Source organism: Cricetulus griseus, chromosome 8, assembly GCF_003668045.3.
Source record: "Cricetulus griseus strain 17A/GY chromosome 8, alternate assembly CriGri-PICRH-1.0, whole genome shotgun sequence".
Taxonomy (NCBI): Eukaryota; Metazoa; Chordata; class Mammalia; order Rodentia; family Cricetidae; genus Cricetulus; species Cricetulus griseus.
Genome location: NC_048601.1, coordinates 4,217,441 through 4,237,874, shown reverse-complemented (window position 1 = coordinate 4,237,874; position 20,434 = coordinate 4,217,441). Strand labels below are relative to the sequence as shown.

Below are 20,434 nucleotides of genomic sequence, written 5' to 3'. Positions count from 1 at the left end.
CTCTCTCTCTCTCCATATATATATATACACATACATATAGACATTATATATATATCCATAAACTATGTAGGAGGGAGGGAGAATAAAGGAGTGTCAACACAGCAGTTTCCTGTGGGAAGGGCCACATTTAGGAATATGAAATATAAATCCCACTAAAATCTAAACAATAAACATATAGTTAAAAGAAATTTACAGTAGTTTTAAGTCTATAGTTCATTTCCTCGGAAGATTCCTCGTTTTAGGCACATTTAACTAATTTCAGAGTTGAAAGAATTTGAGATGAACCTGGCACACTGGAGGGCACTGGGGAGACTCTGTGCCCAGCCTGCTCTTTCCAAGGCTGGTGAGTTTTAAAAATCTATTCCAGGGGCTGGAGAGATAACTCAGTGGTTTTGAACACTTGCTGCTCTTCCAGAGACCCAGGTGCAGCTTCTCACACCCACATCGGGCAGCTCGTGACAGTTTAACTCCAGGTCCCGAGGCAGCAGAAGCATCTGTCAGTCCCTGAGGGCGGGCACATGGCACATAAGGCTCACAGGCAGGTCTCCTCCCTGACCTCAACAAGAAGCCACCGCCACCTGAAGACATCCCTGAGGCTGTTTGTTGGCAGAGGAGATCCCAGAGGGATGCGTTCCGGACTTGGGGTGAACCGGTGTCAGCAACTGGTGGAGTTGGCTTCCTGGAGTGATGATTTTCTCAGCTCAGAGCTGGCTTTTTTTCCTGAAAGCACCGGCCTGTCCCCAATCCTCAAGCCTCTCTGATGCTAGAGTGTCCTGCACAAAGGGAAGGGGGCGGGTGGAGCTCTGTAAAACTGTCCTTAGATGACAAGGTAACCCTGGGAGTGGAGTGGCTGCTTTATGTGTGCTCACTGAAGGCATCCTGGCATCCTACCCCAAAGGGGTGGTGCGGGGTGAGAGAGGAAGGGGAGAGGGCTAGCTAGGGGTTGGGAGCCCACAGACAGTCTCACCATCTGCGACGTCTCTGAGGCACGCTTGGAAAAAAAGCTGCTCAGGAATCCCTGTGTGGCTCTTCAGTGTGTACTGTGGAACGCTGACCCTGTGGAGAGCAGGGAGCAGGACTGCCCGCTCCGCTCCGTCCTCTCTGGAAACACGACTTTCCAAGTAGCAACTGCCCTGCTGCAATTTAAGCAGCCATCAGCGAAGCAGCGCTGTGGCTTCTTACACAAACACAGAGGTCTGAGTTTGCAAGGGCCTCTGCAGAACCCATGCCTTGCAGATTCTCCGTGTTTTCTTGAGGCGCCAACAGGTGCAAACAGACATGTGCAGAGATGGAGGTTTCCCCTCTGCAAATCAGCCCCCAGCCTCAAAGTCAGGATGAGGGCGACTGCTGAGAGGTGCTGGACCAGGCCCCGAGGAACAAACACCGTGATGGCTACACGAATTTTACTGTCAATCACCGTCCTCACTGTAAGAGGTGGCCTTTTGCTTTTTAAAATGCTCATAAGAAATCCCAAAGGATGCAGGTAATAAAGTGAAGAAAACAAGTACATCTGAAGTCACTGTGGAAGGGTAACTCCCATGAATATCTTTTATTCAGTAAATCTGTTGTACTTTTGTGCTTGTCCCTTATTGATGCACCATTGATCTAAGGCCACAATACTACTTTGAGGTAGTGGCAGCCACCATCACTGTAAATGCTAGTAGATACACAAAGTGCACAGATAGTGAATGTACTCCATGTACTTTTAAAAACGATATATATTTTAGGTGTGCGGGTGTTTTGCCTGCATGTATGTATGTATGTATGTGTGCCTAGACAGGCAGTGCCTGTGGGGGCAGAAGGGGTCTGATGCCTTGGAACTGGAGCTACAGATAGCTGTGAGCTGCCATGTGGGTGCTGGGAACTGTGCCCAGGTCCTCTGCAAGAGCAAGGAGTGCCCTAACCATTTAGCAACCCATCCAGCCTTCCCCCATTAACTTTATGAGTTGAATATGCTCCAGTGTCCAACAGGCAGACAAGACCACACCGTCTGTCTCCTCTGCTATTACCTGGACAATGAGGGTATTTGCCTTAAGAATCCAGTGTTGGGTGGCTGGGTGGTGGTGACCCAGGCTTCCCAGCATTTGGGAGGCAGAAGCAAACTTGAGTTTGAGGCCAGCCTGGTCTACAGAGTGAGTCCCAGGACAGCCAGGGCAACACAGAGAAATCGAAAAACCAAAAACCAAACCAAAACAAACAACAGAATGGTGTTGCGCTGAGGTGCCAGCCTCCTTGGTGAAGCTGACAATGGAGGTGACAGCCCAGTTCATCAAGCTACGCTTCTGCCCTTTAGTCAGCGACACAGCCCTCTCCACCCAATGCTACTTGAATGAAGGCTCTGAAGGTCAAAAGCTTGCAAAAACTCTGTCTGTCACATCAGCCATCGCCAACTACCTCCTTTGCTCTGTCATTTACCAGCAGGGACACTGATATGGGAGTAAGGATCCTGAGGTTTAACCGCTCTCCTCATGCCCCACTGACAAGATCAGTGCAGCTGTGTCACTGATTTGATGCTCGTCCTAGAACGGAGTCCGTGTGTCTCCAAAGGCGCCTGAGAGATGCTGTCATGGATCTGATTATATTCTTTTGATTACAGGTCCCCTGGGCCAGGATATGGAGGCTTTTAGAGCTCAGTTCTCAATTATTAAAAGCATAGCAAGTGTGCAGAGAAATTTACAATACCAGGGAGGGAGGGAGGCCTTTAAAAGCAGCAGCTGTAACACACTGTTTCTTCGTAACCCCTGCAGATGAGCTAAGCTAAAATGTGAGCTCCCAGTGTGATACCCATCAGGATCATGGGTAAGCCATTTGCCAGTCACATTTAGAATGTGGGCCGCTAAAGCCAGCTACGGCCACCACTAAGCTTGAGTAGGACTTGTTTGAGGTGACTGCTGGCTGGGATCACAGTATAGCGGAGGTTCTGCCAAATGAAAAAATGAAAAAAGGAGAAACAGGACATAAGAGTGCTGGGATTGGGGCCCTCCCAGACCACAAAGAAGAGTTTTCTAAATGTGTTGTGGAGACATTAGAGAGGGCAGGAGGAACTGGGTTTCAAGTAAAACACGAAACTATGGGGGAGGGGGTGGGCAGCTATCATCCTGTCATCAAGACTCCAGGTCTGACTTGTCAGTGAGAGCAAGGGTTGGATGAGGGTAGATGGGTTTTCCTGGGCGGGCTGTAAGCCAGAGTAACTGAACCAGTGAGCTCTGGATTTGACTGCAAGACCCCGCTGCCAAAAAATAAGGTGGAGGTCAGCTGAGCAATGTTCCCTATCTGGGGTCACATGTGCGTGTGCACATGCACACACAAAAACAGACACACACACACACACACACAGACACACACACACACAGACACACACAGACACACACACACACAGACACACGCACACACAAAGACACACACACAGACACACACACACAGACACACACACAGACACACACACAGACACACACACAGACACACACATACACTCACAGAGACACACACAGATACACACACAGATACACACACACACAGATACACACACACACACATACACTCACAGAGACACGCACACACAGACACACAGACACAGACACACACACACAGACACACACATACACACACACAGATACACACACAGATACACACACACACACACACACACACACACACACACACGCCTCCACGTCACAGATATCTGAATAGAATCTATCTTCACACCTATCTGTAGCTGTGTTTACTGTGAAGTTTCTACTGTGGGAATGTGTCACAGTCTCTAAAATGCCAGACCTTTGGGTTTGTTCCAAGTCTTTTCTATTACAAAAACGCTTATGTTTTGAAATAACGTTTTTTTAAAAAAAAAACACAATTCAATTATTTTCATTTAAGAAGAGACAAGTCTTTCTTTGGAGCAGCTGTGCTTTGGTGTGACTGTTCCCATGATGCTAACAGACCTCTAGCGTGAACATCCTTCGAGGTCCTCTTCAGGCCTTCATCTACCGCTTGAACAGTGGGAGAAACTCCAAAGTGACCAGAGAGGTTTGAGAAAGTATTAAGAAAATTACACTTTTGGATATGGCTACTTTGGCTGAAAAAAAGAAATTTATAATGTAGAATTCTTCATCTAATTGTAGTCTGTAATTTGGATAATGTTCCCCTCATTGGGGGTGGGGGTCAGAGAAACGAAGCTTGCCAAAAATTTAAAGCCAGCCTGGGTGACATACTGAGTTTCAGACTGGCCAGAGCTAAACGGTGTGACCTTTATCTCAATAAAGAAAATGAAATCTTCAGACCAACTCATAATATTTGATAACTGCATCCGAAGGTTTACTGTGCTCCACTCCTGCTTTGTCTCTGTAAGGCCGTCATTGATGGGTGGTTGTTAACACCTGCAGATTTCTCCCCAGAGCTTTCAAATGTGTGGGCTATTTCCATGGGAGAGATGGGGTCAAGTTCTGCTTTACATTACAAAATGGCAACATGAAACAAGACAAGAGTATCAGGTAAGCCGGGGAGGCTACCGGCCTCATCAATGTCAGAGTCAAGCTTTCTGTACAGGGTTTATTTTGGTTGGCAGTGACTGGACTGACAATGTGTTCATGTCACAAGACAGAAGCAGGAGGGAGCGATGAAGAGGGCATGCCACCCCCATTTGGTAAGGTTTCCCCGAAGCCACGTTGTTGTGTGACTTTACCTGGAGAGATAAGAACAAATATCTCATCTCTCAAATAGAGAGGAATCAACAGAGAGAAGAGTTGATTCTCTGACTCCAGCTTGGAGACACAAGGTATTTTCTGGAGCTACTTGCAGGAGGCTGGTAACTTAGAGGTGGCTGCCTGGCTGCAGAGCCCACCCCAGCAAGTGTCTGCTCAAAAAGCCACGGCCATGGATAACTTGCAGACGCTACATAGAGGCCTCCTCTCCTGGCAATTCCTTACTGCTGTGTATACAGTAGATGGGGATGGGCTCATAGAGCTTTTAAGTTGCAAGCCAGTTGTGGATGGGTGCTGAGGGGGATCTGGTCAGACGCCTGCAAGGGCAGAGGCTCGTGTCGAGAACTATACCAGACACACGCAGGCCTTGGCACACCAGCATGGAACAGGAACACATAGCCACGAACCACACCACACACATCAAACGATGATGAACAAAGGGAGGAGGCAGGGCCTTTATTTTTATCAAGCGCATAAAGAGATGGTGGTGTTTTTGCCAGAAAGCCAAAGAAAAATGGTAGTGTCTCCTCTAGATGCTCATTAGGATAAGGTGCATCTGGGTTATTTGATGTTAAATGCGGCCCTTTCCGAAGGTTGGTGAACGGACAAGATTGCATTTTATATGGACTTTGAGACTTGGCAATAAAATTAAATCTAAGTTGAAGTGGCTCTTACTGTCTTTCAAAAACCAATATTTACCAAGTGGCATTATAACATTATTGGATTTTTCAAATCATTTTTAAAATTTCAAGACATTTAAATATACTTGAAGCATCTCTCTCACTGTGTATCAAGAAAATAATCTCTGTATTTTCTCTAAAGCAACTTGCTTTTTGTATTGTTATTTCCTCAAAAAAATTACTTGTAGCAAAATGACAAATGGTAAATCATGTTCGTTCAATAACTGACTAATAAAATGGAGGTATAAGCCAACCACAATTTAAAAAAATCATGGAATGCAAAATAAAATGAAAAACAAACAAAACAAAAACCAGGCAATTGTACCCCTTTTTCTTTGCAGTTGAGCATGGATCCTATTTTAAAATTAAACTCCCAAATGGTCTTTCAGATATGCTAGATCTATAGCCAAAGCTGGCTGCCCCAACGCTGCAGAGAGACTTTGGGTGACTGTCCAGGCAGCCAGCTGTCTCTGTCATGTCTCACACCTTTTGGAAGTCACTTGCTTGTACTTCCTGCTTTCTCAGGTAATATTATTTTCCTTCTCAGGTCTTTATGGGATTGAAAATTAGATAGTCACAGGTGTTATTCTCTCATATCTTAGCTAAAGTACATTAGGTACAAGACTTCGACTCTTCAGGATAGGACAGCTATGGGAATAATCTGTAATTTGCCAATTACCTATAGTCTGGACATTTAGAATGTGCTTCTTGCTTGAGGTTGTTTTTGTTGGAGCTCCACTTTTGTGTATGTTATTACCCTTTCTTTCTCCTTGACAATACTTTGTAATTGTTCTCATTGTATATAGTTTTGTATAGGTTTAGAACCTTCTTATTTAGACAAAATATGTTGTGGGAATTCATTCAGCCAATAGCTTTGGAGTACTGGCCTTAGGGTGTGGCTTCTTGTCTGCAGATGTGATCTCTTAAAAGGAGAGAGATACAGGTCACATGCTGTCTTGGGTTGTGAAGACCAGGTCAGGTATCATGAAGCAGCGTGTGGCTAGTTTCCAGCTTCCTTAGGCAGAAGAGAAGGACTTTGTAGCTGGTTATACCTTGTCCTGTATCCGTGAGTGTCTGTTGTCATCATAGCATCCCTTAATAAATTGATTATCTATCTATCTATCTATCTATCTATCTATCTATCTATCTATCTTTGTGGTTCTTGCTACACTCCCACTGGATCTCTCTCTCTCTCTCTCTTTCTCTCTCTCTCTCTTTCTCTCTCTCTCTCTCTATCTATCTTTGTGGTTCTTGCTACACTCCCACTGGATATTTACGGCACAAAGCACAGTTTTGAGGACAGGTGTTTGTCAGCCAATATAAAATGGTAGTGATGCATTCCAATCTAACAAAGTAGTTATACTTATCATGTGCCTTGTTACTTTTTTAGATTTAAAAGATTCATTTTGAGTGTGTCTATGTGTAGGCATGTGCACTTGAGTGTATTGTCCTCAGAGGCCAGAAGAGAGAATTAGATCTCTTGGAGTTGGAGTTACAGGTGGTTATGAGCCACCCAACATGGCTGCTGGTAACTGAACTCAAGTCTTCCTGCAGGACCCCTCCAGCCCCTCTCAGATTTCTGTCTGAGTCCAGCCCTTGGCCTGGTAGTCTGATCTCTGAGATGTACCTATACATCGGGCAAGTCTTTCTACACTGGATCTACTGCTGGCAAGGAGCTTTGTACATTACTCTTAGATTTTCAATGGGTAAAGGATTTGCTGATCCAAGATTTGATTTGTGGGGCTTGGCATTTTAAAGTTGTCATTTCCAGATGTCTTGTACTGTCTTTGTACCATCTTAGATCTTCTACTGCTAAGGCTGATAGGTAAAATCCCAGCACATGTCCTTTCAGTTCCTAGACTGGGGGTGGGGGGGAGGGTTGTGTGAGCCAGCTGAGATGGGCCAGGGCATCTTGATCAAACAAATCCTTACTTGGTGGAATCAGCCAGTGGACACATACTCAAACCACAGCCACAGTACTGTTTCCTCCCTTGCGCTCTCTCCACGTGTACTATGACTATGTGAAATATAATAATACACATTTTTATCAACGACATGTCACATACACGCATGAGAGTATATGAAAGAAAATAAATTCCCAAAGGCTTTCAATAAACCAGCCTTAAGCGGGAAGCTGGGAAGATGGCTCAGTGGGTAAAAGTGTTTACCATGCACCATGAGGACATGAAGTCAGATCCCCACCATTCAGGTAAAAGCCAGGCACACACATGACATGTAACAAACACCATTGCTGGGAGGGCAGATCCTCGGGGCTCTCTGGTCAGATAACCTTGCTCTGGATGTAGTGAGAGAGACCCAATCTCAAAAAAAGGGGGGGGTCGTTACTAAAGAAGATACTAGACTTCTAGCTTCACATGTAAGTGAACACCCCCTGACATGCACACACCTGTTTTTACCTGTACTCATACACACACACACACACACAGACACACACACAGACATCACACACACACACACACACACACAAACACACACATACACACACAGACATCACACACACACACATCACACACAGACATCACACACACACACACATCACACACACACACAGACACACACACAGACACACACATAGACATCACACACACACACAGACATCACACACACACACACACACAGACATCACACACACACAGACACACACACACACAGACACACACACACACACACAGACACACACACACAGACACACACACACACACACAGACACACACACACACACAGACACACACACACACACACAGACACACACACACACACACACACATACACAGACACACACACACACAGACACACACACACACACACACACACACACACTGTTCTTTTTGTATATAACAATTCTTTATTGACTCTTTGGAAATTTCACATCATACACCCCAATCCTGTTCACATCCTCGTCCCTCCATACCCTCCCCTCACCCCTGCTCAATCCTCGTCCCTCCATACCCTCCCCTCACCCCTGCTCAATCCTCGTCCCTCCATGCCCTCCCCTCACCCCTGCTCACATCCTCGTCCCTCCATACCCTCCCCTCACCCCTGCTCAATCCTTGTCCCTCCATACCCTCCCCCCACCCCTGCTCACATCCTCGTCCCTCCATACCCTCCCCCTACCCCTGCGGCATTCCCTACAGAAGAACCCTCCAAATCAACTAAAAACAAAACAAAAAGACCACCTTGCTCCTCTAGTGGCACTGGGTGCTGTGGTGTGTCACACAGTAGACCCTTTTGTTCAATCAGCCCCATTCACAAAATGCTTGTTGCAATGAGTCACTGGTCTTGTTCAAGGCACACCATCATCACTGGTGCATAGCCAAAACTCTCTTGGACATCCTGCTGTTGCCCGGGTCATGTGACCATCATTCCCAGTCCCTTCATGTTCTCCAGTGTCATAGATGAGTACATGTTGGGGTGGGCCAACTCAAGGCTCAGGACATGGGGCTGGGTGGCAGCTGAGCTGCTTGGTCCAGGCCATTGGGACTACCCCCTCAGGCAAGGGGCAGAGCCAGGTCTCTCACACCCATGGTGGGGGGTGGGGCCAGCTCTCACATGGGGGGTGTGGCCAACTATCCTGCTACAGTGACCAGCAAGGGGCAGGGCCAGCTATCCATCAAGGGGCCCCGCTCTCAGATTTCAACATGCTCGGTTCCTATGACCCCCTACAGCAACATAGACCACGGACGTCAGCACAGGCCCCACCTGTAGCAGGACCATGGACCCAGATGTGGCCCTCAGCCGTAGCTTGTACTTAGACGTCACCATGGTCTTGGTGGCAGCATAGGCCACCCAGGTCGGTATGACCCTGGTGGCAGCCACACACTGCCTGGGAACACCCAACATGGTCTCAGGTCACTGTCCAGACCTTGGGTATCCACACGGCCCCTGGTAGTAACTGAAGCCACGGACGTCAGTTCAGGCCCTGGCTGATGCTGGACCATGACACACAATGTTCTGAAGTTTTCCCTAAGGTGACGGACAATGGCTGGCTACTGATGGTGAGTCTGTTTGGAAGGCAGCTTAGAAAGAAGATCAGCACAAAATAGAGATGACCAAGACTCAAGTCACTGTCTTCAGCATATATGTGTTTGGCAGTTGTGAGGTGAAGTGATTGAGGGGCTGAGTTCAACTGTAATTCCCAGAACAGAGGATGCTGAGGCCAGATGGGGCTGCATGCTGATCCCCAAGTCACCAGCTCCACCAGGTTTAATTTTACATTTCCCAGTAATTATATTTTTAGTCGTTTTAGATCATTTTTCTTAAAGTTCTAAGACTGCCATGTTACTCTGGTGAGGAAACAAAGCATTACTAGTTAGGAGTTAAAACAACACTGACATCCGACCAGCGCACAATGCTTACGCTGACCCAGTCTGTGTCTCATGATCTGGGTTGTCTCTCGTTCCTTTTTGACAGAACGGGTTAAATGTCAGATGCTGCCCATGCCCCCAAATGATTCAGTAACAAAAGAGTCAGAAACAAGTCGTCCCTCCTGCTCTTCTTACAGTGAAGAGACGAGAAATGGTTTTAATCACATTTTTCATTTTCCTGAAGAAGCCCCTCCTGTCTCCAGAGCCTGACCAGAATCTTCTCGGAGTGCCTCAGCCCCCAGGTGCAGAGCTGGGCGACTTGTCTGTGTTCTCCTCTTTATTTAGAGGCACAGACTCAGGAACAGCTGTTGACAAACTAATTATCCTTCCCAACAGTGTTCTGAGGCTCTGAGGCTGCTCTCTCTCTCTCTCTCTCTCTCTCTCTCTCTCTCTCTCTCTCTCTGTCTGTCTGTCTCTCTCGGGTGCTGCAGGCTGCAGCACACTTCACTCTCTCTCTGTAGCCCCCACCTCCCTTGGCACAGCACCACCACTCCTGTGTTTCAATCAAAGACTTGTCTTTGTAAAATGACCATCGCACAATTATTCACTGGCCCCTTCTTCTAGCTCTCAGATGTCTGATCACAGCGTCTGTAACACTTATGCCTCCTCTCCCCAGGCTTTGATATGTCACTAAAAATGAAGGAAAAACAACAGAGAATAAAACGCCCATCAGACGGACCAGGGTGTCTGAAGGAAAAATAATGGCCCAACTGTAGGGTTAGGGGGCAGCATAAGTTATGCGTAAGAATTGTAGATATTTAACTCCTTGGTTAAAACATGTCTTTCCTAACCTGCCTGGTCTGCAGGCTGGGCATGAGTCACAGACCACAGGACAGTGTGAGCCCCTATCCAGTTTTCAAGGTGGGGTTTGTTTGCATGGATCAAAATTAGGGCACAGAGACACTTTACCTCAAGCTTGCCAGACGTGTGGGCCCAGGGGGTGTACTACTGATAACTCTTTCCGCCAAGCCGCCCGAGCCCCGCTGCCATGTGGGTGCCCAAAATAACACACAGAGACTTATATTAGGTACAATGCTGCTGGCCAATGACTAGGATTTCTTACTTGCTAGCTCAGTCTTAATTATCAACCATAATTATTAATCTAAATATTTTATAAAGACTTATCTGATTGAGGACGCCGGCGGAATGCGTCCTGTCTTCCTGGTGATCACATGGCGACAGTGTCCCTTTACTACATTCCCCAGAATCCTCCTTCTCTCCTAGTCCCGCCTAACTTGCTCCCTTTGGCCAACAGTACTTTATTTATCAACCAATAAGACAAACACATACACAGAAGGACCTCCCCCGTCAAGGGAGAGAGGAACAAAGAGAGGGGAGGGAGCAGGGAGGAAGAGGAGCGGGATGGTGAGGGAGAAAGGACAGAGCGAGTGCCTGAGTGGGCATTGTTGGGTGAGAGCTTTAAAACGTTGATGTGATGCTGGGCAGAACTTCCCAGCTCCTAAGACCGTAGTGGCTTCACAAGTATCGCCTATCCTGGGCTTTGAACATGAAGATCAAAACAGGTCTATGGTAGGTTACCAGTTTGCCAAATGTTTTGACCTCTCATTCAGCTTTTCCTTGGGATGTCTAAGGTGTACCCCAGACATATAGGAACCAGGTAACACACTTGAAACGGAACATACAGGATGAAAGCTTTGTTTTCCCTCTGGGACAGGCCAAGCCACTAGAATGTCCAGGTAGGAGGCCTCAGCCTGGGACTGACTGAGCGCTGGTCTGGTCTTCGGAAAAAGCAAACCAAACCAAACAAAAACCCTGCAGATACTCCCTGGCATTCTGCTGTCTTTAAACCATGTAATGTCTTTAACCAGCATGACTAGAACCCAGTCTGCTGGCCTCTTCACTCTTCCCACACAGCACACTGTGATGCAGTAGGGAGAAGCTGGGCAGACAGGATCAGCACAGCCAGCCAATGGTAACCTTTGTGGAACACAGATAGTGGTGGAATGGCGGCCAAAGAACTTTGGAAACAGATGCATCACTTCAGGGGCTGAAAGAAAGTGATTATGATTAGTGAAGCCATAGGAAGGAATAGATTACAGAGATAGGCAGGAAACACTGCTACCAGGAAATGCAACCCCCACAGTTTTAAATGTCGGTAACAAGGTGTCATAGTAAGGAATATGGAACATTTTCTTTCTGAACTGTTGTATCCCAACATCTCACTTAGGAAAACTGAGCCCGGGAGAAACTATTATTGTTGAGGTCTCAAGAAGGGTCTCTCAAGGTTGTAAGGATACCCTGTGTCTAGTGTGTGGGCTCTTTGGATGAATAAGGATGGATGCCCACAGCTTGGCTCACAGAAGGACTTATCACTAGTACTTCAGTAGGAGTACCTAGTCCAGTGCACAAGAGTGCCTGTGGAGCACCACAGCTGTTGCTGGTTATCAGTTAACCATAACCAGCATTAGCAGTATTTGGTTGGTTATCAGTTAACCATAACCAGCATTAGCAGTATTTGGTTGGTTATCAGTTAACCATAACCAGCATTAGCAGTATTTGGTTGGTTGTGAGTTAATACTGCATTGGTGGTATTTGGTATTTGGTATTTGGTGTGAAATCTCTCTCCCAGAGATAAGATCCCTGGCTGATGCCCTTGCCCTTTCCTGAGTCAGGTTCATTTCTCTGGGGTCCATTGTTTCAACATTCTGATGGTCAGACTGAGAGACAAGAGTCTCTTCAGGGTGTCTGAGTCTCTGCCAGAGCGCTCAACAGTCCCACACAGTTGAGCCAAGGGCTGAGGAAAGACAGGTTTGCCAGTAAGGCTGTGCACACTGTCATGTAGAGATTCTGAGACCCTGAGGCAGAACTTGGGTTTGCTTGGGTTTCTCTCAATAATCAGCAACTGGTTCCTATTGAATTAATAACATTGGAAGTGAGATCTGGGCATCTCAGATCCCAGGCTCTGCATTTCATCCACAAAACTAAGGACTAAGGCAAGCAGAGGAAGCAGGTCCCAGGGCAGACAGGAGTCCAGGTCTCTGGGGACAGATATAATATCAGTGGGGGCCAAGGCTGGACTCAGTGGCCCCTTGTGTTTAAACATCATGGGGAATTTTGCATTGGCTTGGCTGTTGGTCACTAGTTAAGGTGAGTGATTTATGTTTTCAGTTAACTGTCCTAAAGTTTATAAAGAGTACCCAAAGGAGTGAACTTTGAATGGTGAGTCTCTAGCCATCTCATTTTCCAGGAAGGACAAGGTTATGCTGCAGAAGAAAGGGGCCTGTGTCTGTAAAAGAGCAGACGTCCTTCAGAAAAAAAAAGAAAGGAGGTGACTGCGGAGGTCTGGAGAGAAACAATCTGGAAGTGACTGGACAGCCCTGCAACCGGACACAACCTCTGGTATACACGAGGGGACTGAAGGGGACAGCTGTGGGGAACAGAAGACTGTTAGGTCTGATGCACAGGCCAGAGCACTCACAGGCTGGTGTGAGAGCACCATGTTTCTGCTCTCACATCAAGGGATGATCCACAACCAGGAAACAAGCCGGAAACAGGAGACTCCATGGCTGTAGATGTGTACTGCAGAAAGACAGACTGTGTGCCTTGTCCTTGGCAAAACAGAAAACTGCCCGGTCTAGATACTTTTTCTGTTGCTGTGACAGGAAACCACAACCAAGACAACTTACAAGAGAGATGTTTATTTAGGCTTACAGTTCCACAGGGTTAGAATTCATGACAGTCATGGTGGGAAGCATGGCGGCGGCAGACGGGCAGGCGGGCAGGCAGGCAGGCGGGCAGGTGTGGCCCTGGATCAGTAGTTGAGAACCCACCTCTTGAGACACAGCCACGAGGCAGAAAGAGCTAACTGGGTCTGGTATGGGCTTTAGGAACTTCCAAGGCTTACAACAGGGTCACAGCTCCTAATCCTTCCCAAACAGCTCCACTAACTCTAACCAAGATTCAGACACTGGAGCCTGTGGGGGGCTGTTATCCTTGACACCACCACAATGCCTTTCAATGTCATTAAAAATGTCCCAGCACGGAGCCCCACCGGCTCTTAAGCTAGACAAGTTTCTGGTATGCAACTAATGACACGTTGCTCACACAGAATGTATCATGTTGGCTTACATGTGGAGTTCTGACTCTAGATTTCAGTGACATATTACTTACCTACCCACAAAGATAAAATGAAGGTCTGGGGCAAATGACTTCTCATTCCCAGAAAGTACAGTACTTAAAAAGAAGACAAAACCTGACGAATCTGAAGCAACAGAAATGTCTGTGGGAAAATTAGAAGACAGGTATGTTGCTAGGCGTGTTGGTGTGCACAACTTTAATCTCACTGCGCAGGAGGCAGAGGCGGTGGATCTTTGTGAGTTGGAGGCCAGCATATGCTACACAGCAAGTTCCAGGCCAGCCAGAGCTCTGTCACCAGATCCTGTCTTTCAAAAATACAGAGGAAAAAAAGAATAATCTATTGTCTGAGGTATTCCAAATACCTCAGAAATTACACCAGGAGACGGAGGCAGGAGGATGGACATAAGTTTGAGGCCCACTTCAGCCTCAAACATAAAGTGAGACCCTCAAGAATGTTTTTGCAATAATTTGAAATATCATTTTTCTATGGCGAAAGCAAGTTTACAATAGTTACTTACTTTCATGGATTGAGTTGTTTTCTGTTTTCTTTTTTGTTTTTTGATTTCTTTTTCTTGATCCCTAAAAATAAAAAGGGAAGGAGTTCAGGTCGATGTTCCAAGTGTCGACTCTTCACCGAAAAGCCAATTTTAGCATGAGCTACAGTATTGGCTTTCCTTTAATCTGAAGAGATCTGTGGTTTGAAGTCAGTGTTTAATGGAGACTTAGTAACTACTTGAGAAAAGTAGTTTTCAATTATTGTGAAGCCCATGTTATCAGTGAGTAATTGAAAAGGAGACATAGTCAAAATATAACAAAAACAGAGAGAAGACTATAACTGTGGAAGGGGTGTGTGTGCAAGCAATTTATTTTCAGTACAGCAGACTGCCTGAAGAGCTTATGTGCTCTGCACCCAGCAGCATCTCCAGTCTTCTACTTACTTTTATAACTTTTTGGAGATTTCACCAAGTTGCCTCCAACTAGCAGTATAGTGCAGGCAGGCTTTGTAACTTACCTGATCAGCCTCCTCAATTAACATCTTTTAAGCAGAGGATTATAGAATAATATGCTGTTTATGGTATTTCCCCAGTGGTTTCTACACTCACCGTGCCACAATGACACAGTGACCAGGGACGAGGGTATGGAGGCATAGGACCATGTGTGGACAACTGTCATTTATCTGCACCTTTCACCCCCAGGCACCTGAGGGGCTTGGCCTCTGCTCTCACTAATGCTCGAGGCTCTCGTACAAAACAGCAGGCTTTGCATACAGCCCACACCTTCCTTCTGTACAGCCACACTTGTAATTTTACATGTACTTTTAACCATGTTTGCAGTACATGTAAAATACTATATACGGTGTGAATGTCCTGTGTGGCATCGTTGTTGTATTGTTTCTTTAAGGCATAACGATAATGCATATGGTTAGTGTTTTCTTTCTGAGTATTTTATTCTGTGGTTGGGAAAATTTGATATTGGTTATATCTGTGGGTGAACCTTGAACCCAGGAGAGATGACTGCACTGAGTGGAGCAGAAGGTTATACACTATAAACATGGTGTTTATATATGAACCATGCATCAAACTGAAGATGGCCAATTGAACGACACCAAGTACAGAATACCTCTGTGTCAGAGATGAGATCACATATGACAGCTGAAAAGTAAAAATAAGAAAGCAGGTGTTCTAAGTGTAGGCTGGGTGTGAGGACCGAGATGAGACCCCCACAGACCAGAGTTTAAGGTCGCGCTGGCAACATAGTAATTCCAGGCCTGTCTGGGTCACAGAGTAAGAAGACTTCATCTCGAAAACCAACGCCAAACAACCAGGCAGAACATTCTAGGACAACAGGGAAAGCTTCCCAGGCATACCCGACAGTTCAGAATCACCAGGTTTTTCCAGTGTTTGATTACAAAGGACAACCCGCCCCCAGTCTTGGCTGTGAAGACGCCATAGGCAGGGAAGCCCACCAAGGTCGTCAGCAGTGATTTTCTCAGCCATGGACTGTTATGGGATGTTTCCTGTCTCAATTCCCTGGTCCCAAATAACCGACTCAGAGAGACTGAATATGAGTTATAAATGCTCGTCCAATAGCTCATGCTTACTACTAACTAGCTCTTACATTTTAAGTTAACCCGTATTCCTTATTTACACTCTCCCACATGGCAGTACCTTTATTAAACATGGCATGTTCATCTCCTGCTCCCTCTGCACCTGCCGGTGGCTCCAGACTCTGCCCATCTGCTTCCCAGAATTCTCTCTGTGTCAGGCTGTCTTGCCCAGTCTCTTTCTGCCCAGCTATTGGCCACTCAGCTTTTTGTTACCAATGGTCTCTTTCTGCCCAGCTATTGGCCACTCAGCTTTTTGTTACCAATGAGAGCGATGCACATTTACAGTGTACCAAGATTGTTCTACAACAATGCATAGTTTCCTGATCCCAGTGAATCAGGATCCTATTTGGCACAGACTGGTGTGAACTTGCTGGATATTCCTGGGGCTGGGTTATACCTATGGTTCTAAGGGGCTTGCCACAGGCAGTAGCATGGATCTAGAAGGAAGGAAGTCTTCACTGCCCATCTTCCAGAGTACTTTGTGGGCACGAAATGGACCTTGTACATATTTCATGTGTGTCCTTGCAGTCTGGCTGGCATGAGGATGAAGTCCCTATCTTGAGATACAGAGGGTATCTTGAGATACAAAAGCTTCCCAGACACTTAGGGGAAATTGAATCACTCTGCTTCAGTCTTGGAGGGTGATGGCAATTTCTTGGGTAGCTGAGGCTGAAATGTTTAGTCCCTTCTAAATTTAGCTGGAATGCTCTGAATTCCTGAAATGGTGTTTTTAATTGTGTAAGGAGATGGATCACTTGATGGCATAATTCTGTATTCGTGGGGTTACGGTCTCTCCTCTCTACAGAGCGGTTTATAGTATGAGTGCTGTGCTGAAATGTTTAGAGGTAAAAGGCGCAGTTATGATGTGCCTGGTTATTCCAGAATGCCTATTTGACTGTTAAAGAAATGCCCAGAAGAAGGGGCGGGCCACTCTCCCCTCGCTCATAGAATTTTATTTTTTAAAAAAGTTATTACAAAATCACAGTCAGAGTTCTGCCAAGGAGCAGGGATGCTGCCATCCTCCTATACAGGGTAGCATGCTCTTCTTTAAGTGTTCTCAGTTTGACAAGGGGCGAGAACCTGCAGCTAGAGTAGCCACAGCTTTGTGTAGGTCACCTGTCTCAGGAGCAACAATCCAACCTAACCATGTCAGAAACAAGGTCGTCTGTATCTCAGCCAACAGCCCTGAACGTGTCGATACAAACTGGCTCCTCCACCCTAGCACATGGTTGTATCTAGGGCAGCTCTGCCCTCTCTATAATGCCACAGAGGTGTCGCAGGCAAGCTTGTAATCCCAAGATCTCAAGGAGATATTGTGTCCGGAACTCGTTTATCTCCTGCTGTTCAGAATGTGGGTTGCTACATGGTTCTGCTGGTTGAAGCGGAGGTGAAAACTCTCTGAAGCCTCAGGTTTCACCTTAAAGGAACAGTGTTTTACAGCACTGAGTAGTCATCTGTGCCACGAGGGATTGCCTGGGAGTCACTGAGCTACAAACTCTACTATTATCAGTTCCCGACACATCACAGTGGAATGGCCGGCTCTGACTTACTCTCGGGGCCACTTTCTCCTACTAAATAATAAGTTTTGCCCCGTTAACATTCACCAAGGTCACTGACGAGCCCTGGTGGAGTCTTTTGAAGCTGCCCTTGCTCATCACTGGGTCCTCACCTCCCTTCTTTCCTTCTGCATCATAAAATTACAGGTGTGTGTGTGTGTGTGTGTGTGTGTGTGTGTGTATGCCTCTGTGTGTGTGTGTGTGTGTGTGTGTGTGTGTGTGTATGCCTGTGTGTGTGTGTGTGTGTGTGTGTGTGTGTGTGTGTGTGTGTATGTGTCTGTGTGTCTGTGCACTCGCATCACACGTGTCTGCGCAGAGACTCACACACTCATTGGTGCATGTGTAGGCTACAGGTCAGCCCCAGGTGTCATCCCTCACACACTGTCTAGTTTTTTGAAGCCAGATCTCTGGAGCTTGCCATGTTGACTAGGCAGCTGAACCATGAGCCCCGGGGCTCCTCCCATCTCCACTTCTCCAGAGCACTAAGTATAAATACCGTCACTATATGCCAGGCCTTAAGAAGTGGGTTCTGGACCGGGCGTTGGTGGCGCACGCCTTTAATCCCAGCACTGGGGAGGCAGAGGCAGGCGGATCTCTGTGAGTTCGAGGCCAGCCTGGTCTACAAGAGCTAGTTCCAGGACAGCCTCCAAAGCCACAGAGAAACCCTGTCTCGGAGGGAAAAAAAAAAAAAAAGTGGGTTCTGAGGTATGGAACACAGGTCCTTGTGCCTGCCAGAAAAGCACTTCACTGACCGAGCTATCTGCCTAGTCTTTGCCATCAAATTTAAAAGGTAAATTTGAATACAGCAAGGTTCACAAATCATGATGGCACAGCCCGAGGACAGTTAACATAAACATACAAACACTATTCAGGCCTCTCCTTACTCCACCAGTAGCCTCTGGGGATGTCTGCACACCTTTTCTGTCAGTCACACGTGACTCTTCTCACTTTTGACACCATGGTTAAGATTTTGAGCTTTATATGCATGGCCTCACCTGATATACATTCTTTGTCTCAGGCCTTTGGCTCGGTAGGATGCAGATGATGTACACTGATGCTATTGCCAAGGCTCAGTCCACGTTGTTCCGTATGTAAAAAATCTGCTCATCTATTTGGTGGGTGATGAACTGGACACCTCTAGTGTTATGGTACTATAAATCGAGATCCAGCTGCCACTGTTGTATGCGCCATAACAAGCCCCTTTGTAAGAATATGCAGTTACTAAGAAAGCATTACGGAGCTAAGGGGTAATAGGATATGAGAGTTTTCTTTTTTCTTGACTTCTTACATGTGCACTTCTAGTGCGGTGCTGAGCAAGCGTCACAGCAGCGAGAATTCTCACCTCGCTTTAGACTTAGAGAAATTGACTTTAGGAATTTAGAAGATCATTTATCAAGTTGAGAAAGATTTTTTAGTTCTAATTTTTAATATTTTTACTCTCATGGATAGGCATTGAATTTTATACGGTGCATATTTTATATCAACTGAGATCACTAGGTATAATTTTCTCTTAACATTTTTATGTGACAAGTGGTTAAATATTATTATTGTTTTCATTTATATAGTATGAATGTTTTTCAGTGTGTTTGCACCACCTGAACGCCTGGGGTCCTTGGAGGACAGAAGAGGGCAATGAGTACCCAGGGTCTGGAGTTACAGACAGCTGTGAACAGCTATGTGGGTCCTGGGAACTGAACATGGGTGCCCTGCAAGAGCAGCCTGTGCTCTTAACTGCAGAGCCTCCTCCTGCCCCGTGATTTATTTATTTATTTATTTATTTATTTATTTATTTATTTATTTATTTATTTATTGAGACAGGGTTTCTTTGTGTGGCTTTGGAGCCTATCCTGGGACTCGCTCTGTAGACCAGGCTGACCTTGAACTCACAGAGATCTGCCTGCCTCTGCCTCCTGAGTGCTGGGATTAAAGGCGTGTGCCACCAACACCCGGCTACTGTGATTCATTTATAAAGGTTAAACCATTAAAAAAAATAAAGCCAGCTTGCCTGTGGTAGTTATTCTGGATAACCTACACACCAGGGAACGACTCGCTGGGAAATAGTGAGGCATGTATGCTGCATGTCACAGCTGTGACACGTTGTCCTTTAGGCTAGGCTAAGTTGTGCCGCACACCATCAGTCATGAGGCTGCTACTGCCTCAACTTACTGGAGATACAAGGAACTTGAGCCTGTACTAAAGATTTAAACCCTCAGAGTAGTATAAGACACAATTCATCCTGGAATGTGGAACTCAGCTGTCTATGTAGGACGTGCACGCACCTGAACTTTCCAGGGGAATTCCACCCTGAAATAGTGAGGAGCTCATCCACACCAGCACCTCAGCTTCTGTCCCTGCAGTCACAGGGAATAAGGGAAACTCTCAGACTCTCTCTAGAGCAGTGTGGGAAATGAAAGCCGAAGCTGTATGGGCTGCATAGCTGAGCACGCACACATGGGACAGCGGAGGAGCGAAAACATTTGGCAGGCCCTGTCAAAGCAGCCTTTGTGCCTGTGTGTAAACACACACACACACACACACACACACACACACACACACACACACACACACACACACACACGGCTGCTGTGATAGATACAGAATGTTCACCTGTAGGGAGATACTGTTAACCATGCCTCCTAAGGACTGGGTACAGGTGTGCCCGACCACGCCCATCAGGGTGTGGTCAAGGTGACGTCAGGGTGATGTGGGAGAGATTTACCCCCTACCATATATTCTCACATCTTTAAGATCTGTGGGTGGTATTAATTAGGCATGGGGTGTGTCAATGTCTCTTTAAAGTATCTTACTCTTTAGTCTCTATGCTCTTGTACTGTATTTAAGAAACAACTAACGGCAAAGCCACTGTTCTCTTTGCTGAAGTGTCTTTCTTCTGCAACCCAGCAAGTGCCTG

At 46.3% G+C, this 20,434-nt stretch overlaps 1 protein-coding gene across 1 annotated transcript in view; it reads right to left on the bottom strand.

The window, feature by feature from the left end:
- The window catches only part of Lmntd1 (lamin tail domain containing 1), a 59,088-nt gene that overhangs the window by 9,558 nt on the left and 29,096 nt on the right, over positions 1–20,434 (bottom strand). Inside the window, exons 8-9 of the mRNA XM_027430190.1 lie at positions 9,755–9,797; positions 9,062–9,221 (exon numbers count right to left, since the gene is read on the bottom strand). Of these exons, the coding sequence (XP_027285991.1) occupies positions 9,062–9,221; positions 9,755–9,797 (203 nt within the window). The remainder of the gene's footprint in view (positions 1–9,061; positions 9,222–9,754; positions 9,798–20,434) is intronic.